A 6,614-nucleotide genomic window follows, 5' to 3' on the forward strand; every position below is an offset into this window, starting at 1 on the left:
GAAACACAATACATATTACACCGTGATAAGAAGCGACTTTGAGCCCCAAGGCCTTGCAAAAACAAAATTCTTTCTCTAATATTACACTTTGAGTAATTGTTGTCCTAGTTTTGTTAGAATAGCTTTCTACGTTATTCTTTTATCTAGTCATTATGTCTAGAAAATGACGATATGTTCCTGAAAAAAGTTCGGAAATTTTAAAGGAATTCGGGAAAAATTTTTTTCCATTAAGAACGCTTCAATCTTTTGTAAAATATGTCATATTGACATGCATACCATTGCAAGGAGTGCTTTCGTTAAACATGTAGCCTCAAAAAGACATGAAATGTATGAGAATGCAAAATGAATCGTTTGATACCGAAAACGAGGAAATGTTAAACAATCCAATTTCTAAATATGATTTTCAAAGAGATCTGTGTACTGCAATGATTGCGCCAGACATTCCTTTTTGGAAATTGGAAAACAAACATTTTCGTAGGTTTCTGCAAAAGTATACACAGAAGAAAATACCCTCGGAATCGACTTTACGGAAAAATATATTAAAAGATTGTTACGCTGATATCCCCACTCGATACTACACCGCGTCGTAGCCTTGGGCGAATTGTAAGTGGGGAGAGCTAGCTACGAGCAACGCAATCTCAGAACTTTAATCCGGGCTCTAGTTATGATATTCCGATATCACATCCGAGTTATATTCTGATATCATTTCCGAGTTATGATTAACGATAATAATGTTGTGATATTCCGGAATATAAATTTACTTGTTAATAGGTTATATAGTCAGAAGATAACTATTAACTGTAATGTAAGTACTGTTATTTATTTAAATTTTTATTAAACATAAACTTTATTTGAAAAAAGAATTTTTATCAAGTTTTTTGTCATTGTTTTTCTTCCTCAGAATGAAGTGCTGTATACATGTAGTAATAAATATAAAAATAAAAACAAAAGATAAGAAAAAGAGACGAAAACGATGATGTAATGTCATGCTCCATAGTTTTCCCACAAACATAGAAAGAAAATCTATATGGATCAGTAATATTCGGAAAATTAATGGATTTACTTGGGAACCAAAGAATTCATCGTTTGTATGTTCTGTAAGTTCTGTTTTGCAGTATGTTCTGTAAATTGTACTGTAACAAATACATAGTTGTTTACTGATACATGCATATTTTTTCAGAAGCTAATCTTATAGCGTTTTCGATTGGGAAAAAGTTAGTGCGCACCAGTGCGCACTCAGTTCACATTAACACTGGACGAGTTCCATGGGTTGCATTGAATAGTGCAAATTCAAAAGAACACGCCAAGATTTTCAGTGCTAAAGCTGAAGTGCCATTTCGAGTTATAAGATTGTAAGGACTTGACTAGACTGCAGGAAAAACGCAGAAAAATAACCTCGACATCTCATGTTCATAACTTTAAGTAATGATTTTTTACTATATGTAATTAAATAATATATAAGATATCAAGAATATCATATATAAAACAATGCACTGATATCCTATATATGTATCCAGTGCACTGGACTGGCACCGTCAAAATATCTCGTGCCACTTAGTGCGCACTGAGTGCGCACTACGCGAGTGTCGTGCGATCAAATGAACACGTGACACTAGCTAAGTGCGCATTGGCATTGCCAATCGAACACGCTCTTGACACTGAGTGCAGCTAGTGCACCCCAATCGAAAACGATATTGGTGGGTGCATTCAGTACCACGACCGCTCACTGAGCGCTCAGTGAGCTCTTGTATCTGTTTGGTCTATATTTTTAGTTCTAACGGAATATGCCAATAAGATGCAAACGCTCACTAAGCGCTCAATGAGCGGTGTAGTACTGAATGCACCCATTCATTGAACCTGGAAACTCGCTTGAAATTTTTGGGGGGTTTTTTGTTCATCTAGGGGAATTGGCATTGCTTGTGGGGGGTTTTGGCTGTGGCCATCTGGCAACACTGGGTGTGTTGGATTCAGTTTTGAACCGGCCTGCGTCTGATCACTGATCGTGTGATACTTCAACATGGGCGATAACGTGGTAGTCAACGTGCAAAATCTGACCTTGGAGGATAAGGCATGAATCTTCCAACTTTATATACAACTCGTACTTGTCTCGTTTTTTTGAATACCGTTAAACTATGCAAACGAGTTTACGTTTTCACATTTATAGGACTGTTTATGGTGGTACTAAGTGGACACATGTTCGGGTTGGTTAAGATGTTTTTTTCTTGCCTGTTTGATTCCTTTTCGTGCAATTATTACGCTGTAGCTCTTGAATTCGTTGTTACTCTTATTGTCTAACAATAAAATTATGTTAGAACACGTCTTTTGTTTGTAACATGTAACCAACCATTGACGTCAGGATCGATAATCCGACGTAACCTATGAGCATTGTTTCACGCCAAGTGTCGCCTGACGTATAACGCTCACCTGACAATCCTTTGCGTCATTTAATTTGTCATTCAAACTCGAACGGTTTTTATTTCGAATATTTTGTTTTCAGGCGAAATCAATGAAGGCACTGAAGAAGAAACATGCTCCAGTGGAGAAGTCTGTATCAGAGCTTAATCCTTGGCCCTCCTATATTCAAGTAAACTTCATTAATAAATTAACTTAATTAAGTGCTAATATATCAAAAATTTAAATACACACACTTTTAAGCTTTCTAAATATAATTACTGTTATATTTTAAATTGTAATATTTTTCTATGCGTTATGAGTAAGTTAAATAAATTTAAGAAAATTTAAACATAAATATTACCATGGAAAGTTCGTATCATTTTTTCTTCTATAAATATCTTTTGAAAAAACGACAACCTAATATATTAAAAACTGATCTTTTCTATAATTACACTACTGCTCATTGATTTCAATATACCTTCAGACTTGTTGATTTTTCTATAAAGGATGAACATACTAACATAGTGTATGTTTCGTACAGAAATAAATCTACTTGCTGTTATAAGCACTTTTAGAGTGCATCATATTTATACATTATTTATATAAAAATCTTTATAAATTGTAATTTTCGAAGAAACTAGGCTAACTGTATATGTGTTGACGAATCAGTTTCAAAACAGTGAGTCTGAAGATGTATTGAAATTAATAAACAGTAGTGTATTTATTAATAATTCTTGAATTTAAGATATAATTATTAGATCTTTATTTTAAGATGCAATTTTATCTATATAGGACCGTATTGTATTATGGGATAAATTGAAAAAGGAGTACGAAGAGACAATAGGAGCAAAGACTCCTGTAAATATAACTGTAACTCTTCCGGATGGAAAGAGAGTACTACTCCTTATGATGTTGCAAAAAGTATTAGCCAAGGATTGGCAGATAATACTGTAATCGCAAAAGTCAACAATGAATTATGGGATCTTGACAGACCTCTAGAATTTGATTGCAAACTGCAGCTGCTGAAGTTTGATGATGCAGAAGGTCAGCAAGTGTTTTGGCATTCCAGTGCTCATGTCCTCGGGGAAGCTATGGAAAGAGTTTATGGCGGCTGTCTTTGTTACGGTCCTCCTATTGAGAATGGCTTCTATTATGATATGTACCTGGGTGATAAGGGAATTTCCAACACGGACTTTCCATATTTAGAGGGTCTATACAAGAATATAGTTAAAGAGAAACAACCGTTTGAACGGCTAGAAATGACCAAGGAAGATCTCTTGGAAATGTTCAAGTACAATGAGTTCAAAGTACGGATTATAAATGACAGAATACAAACGTCTACCACTACGGTTTATAGATGCGGTCCGCTGATCGATTTATGTAGGGGACCGCACGTTAGACATACGGGAAAGATTAAGGCCATGAAGATCACGAAGAACTCGTCCACGTATTGGGAGGGAAATGTTAATGCTGAGTCACTGCAGAGATTATATGGAATAAGTTTTCCGGATACTAAACAATTGAAGGAATGGGAAAAATTTCAGGAAGAGGCGGCCAAACGAGATCATAGGAAGATCGGAAAGGAGCAGGAGCTGTATTTCTTCCACGAACTTTCGCCCGGATCTTGTTTCTTCCAACCACGTGGTGCATACATACATAGCACCCTGGTTGACTTTATTCGCTCCGAGTATAGAAAGAGAGGATTTCAAGAAGTGGTCACCCCGAACATTTTCAATAGCAAATTATGGCAGACTTCGGGACATTGGCAGCATTACGCGGAAAATATGTTTTCTTTCGATGTGGAAAAGGAAACTTTTGCACTCAAGCCCATGAATTGTCCGGGTCATTGCATGATTTTCGACGTTCGATGCAGATCTTGGCGCGAACTGCCGCTCAGATTTGCAGATTTCGGGGTGTTGCATCGCAACGAATTGTCAGGTGCATTAACTGGTCTTACCAGAGTGAGACGGTTCCAACAGGATGACGCGCACATATTCTGTTCTATAGAGCAAATTAAAGACGAGATAAGTGGCGCTCTCGACTTTCTATGGCATGTCTATTCCATTCTTGGTTTTACATTCAATTTATGTCTATCTACGCGACCCGAAAAGTTCTTGGGGGATATAAAAGTCTGGAATGAGGCCGAGAAAGCATTAGAAGAGAGTTTGAACGCATTTGGTCAACCGTGGAGCCTTAATCCTGAAGATGGTGCATTCTATGGACCTAAAATCGACATTACCATCCAGGATGCACTTAAAAGGCCTCATCAGACTGCCACAATACAATTAGATTTCCAGTTGCCAATTAGGTTCAATTTATCTTACGTTAAGTAAGTATTCATTATAAACTTAAATTTTGGTTTAAAAAATTTGGATATGAATCATTCACATTTTCTTGTTATATATTTATAGCGAAGCTGGAGAGAAAACTAGACCGGTCATCATACACAGAGCTATTCTGGGCTCTGTAGAACGCATGATTGCGATTCTAACCGAATCATATGGCGGTAAATGGCCGTATTGGCTTTCTCCGCGACAAGCGATGGTTGTGCCGGTAGCATCGCAATTCGATGATTATGCCTTCGAAGTGAAACAGAAACTCTGGGACGCTGGCGTTATGGTCGAAATCGACATTGATCCGAGTGACACTCTAAACAAGAAGATTCGTAATGCTCAGCTTGCACAGTTTAACTTCATACTCGGTACGTACTAAGCTCTTGATAAATAAAATTATAAAAGAACTTGTATAGAATTGTAGGTATATATATTATCGTTTGATGTCTCGTTATCTTAGCATAATAACTAATAATTTTTTATTATAGTTGTGGGAGAGAAGGAACGTAACGCTGGCACGGTGAATATTAGAACGAGAGACAATGTAGTACACGGTGAAATGGCAGTGGACGAATTAATTACAAAGTTGAAAATTCTGAAAGAAACGAGAGACTCTAGTGGCGAATTAAAATAAAATCTTGATTCAGCAATTTTTTAAAGTAAATTTATTTATTTTTATTGCACAATATCTTGCTAAAGCTATAATAAACTTAATAACGGGATGAATCCATTTTTTTCAGTGAATTCTTTTTATGTTTAAGAAAATATATATTTTTAATTTTATATGTACAGATTATTCTCTTTCCATAAATATGAAAATTAAGTTAGGGATTATTATTTATGTACATTTTACGCATTGTGCAACATTTATTATGTGATTAAATATTTGGTCATTCTTCGTATACATTGTGTTTCATTATAATATAGCGATTATCAATTACTGCGTTTCTACATATTATTATCTATATATTTATAGACAAATGTTTTAATTCAATTGATTTTAATTGAATTGATCAATCGAATTATGCTGCACATATATTGCTCCACAGAAGCTGCATTTTCGCATAATGCGATTGATCAATCATTGAATTAAAAAACTTGATTTATTTTATTGTTACACAATGCTAATCATGATTTGACAACATTTATAAAAATAATCTATTTCATGTTTCTCTGATCAATATTATTTATATGTCACAGTCAAAGTGTTAACTCAGTGTATTTATACATTTACTAAAGTTAACACTTTAACTGTAATAAATATACATATATCATGTAAAAAAAAAGATATATCGCTGTATCTTTTTTCCATATATTAGTTACTAAGACCTTGATCTTTCATTCTTTTAATACACATTCAAGTACAACTAAATATTTATACTACAAATATCTGCTTTCTCCATCTCCGTATTCTTAACTTGATAAGCCTTTAGAATCTGTAAATTTAATTGCTTTTGTGCAATAAAACTTTGAACATTATAATATCAAAAATTTCGTTTATTTCTGAATTCTCTTTCTGCTGTTTGCGAAAAAGAGAGACTTATATCGTTTTCAATTGGGATGCACTAGCTGCACTCAATGTCAAGAGCGTGTTCGATTGGCAATGTCAATGCGCACTTAGCTAGTGTCACGTGTTCATTTGACCGCACGACACTCGCGTAGTGCGCACTCAGTGCGCACTAAAGCCCATGGCACATACAAAAACGTAAGGCCGTAATACGTAAGCAATAAAGAAATCGTAAGATTGGATTCGCTACTGGCCTTACAGTCTCTATCGTGATTGGCCAATTCGCTTACTGATTATGTCTTACGGCCTTACGTTTTTGTATGTGCCATGGGCTTAAGTGGCACGAGATATTTTGACAGTGCCACTTTAGTGCACTGGAT

General features: G+C 35.4%; 1 protein-coding gene across 1 annotated transcript; it reads left to right on the forward strand.

Annotated features, from left to right (window-relative positions):
• The first annotated feature begins 1,913 nt into the window (after positions 1 to 1,913).
• ThrRS (threonine--tRNA ligase) lies at positions 1,914 to 5,371 on the forward strand. The gene is given in 6 exon segments (XM_018457422.1): positions 1,914 to 2,068; positions 2,498 to 2,584; positions 3,187 to 3,286; positions 3,289 to 4,723; positions 4,806 to 5,095; positions 5,216 to 5,371. Coding segments are annotated over 6 exon segments (2,109 nt in total). The 5' UTR covers positions 1,914 to 2,017; the 3' UTR covers positions 5,362 to 5,371.
• The last annotated feature ends 1,243 nt before the right edge of the window (positions 5,372 to 6,614 follow it).

The sequence above is a fragment of the Mycetomoellerius zeteki genome, unplaced genomic scaffold (assembly GCF_001594055.1).
Source record: "Mycetomoellerius zeteki isolate Tzet28-1 unplaced genomic scaffold, Tzet1.0 scaffold636, whole genome shotgun sequence".
NCBI lineage: Eukaryota > Metazoa > Arthropoda > Insecta > Hymenoptera > Formicidae > Mycetomoellerius > Mycetomoellerius zeteki.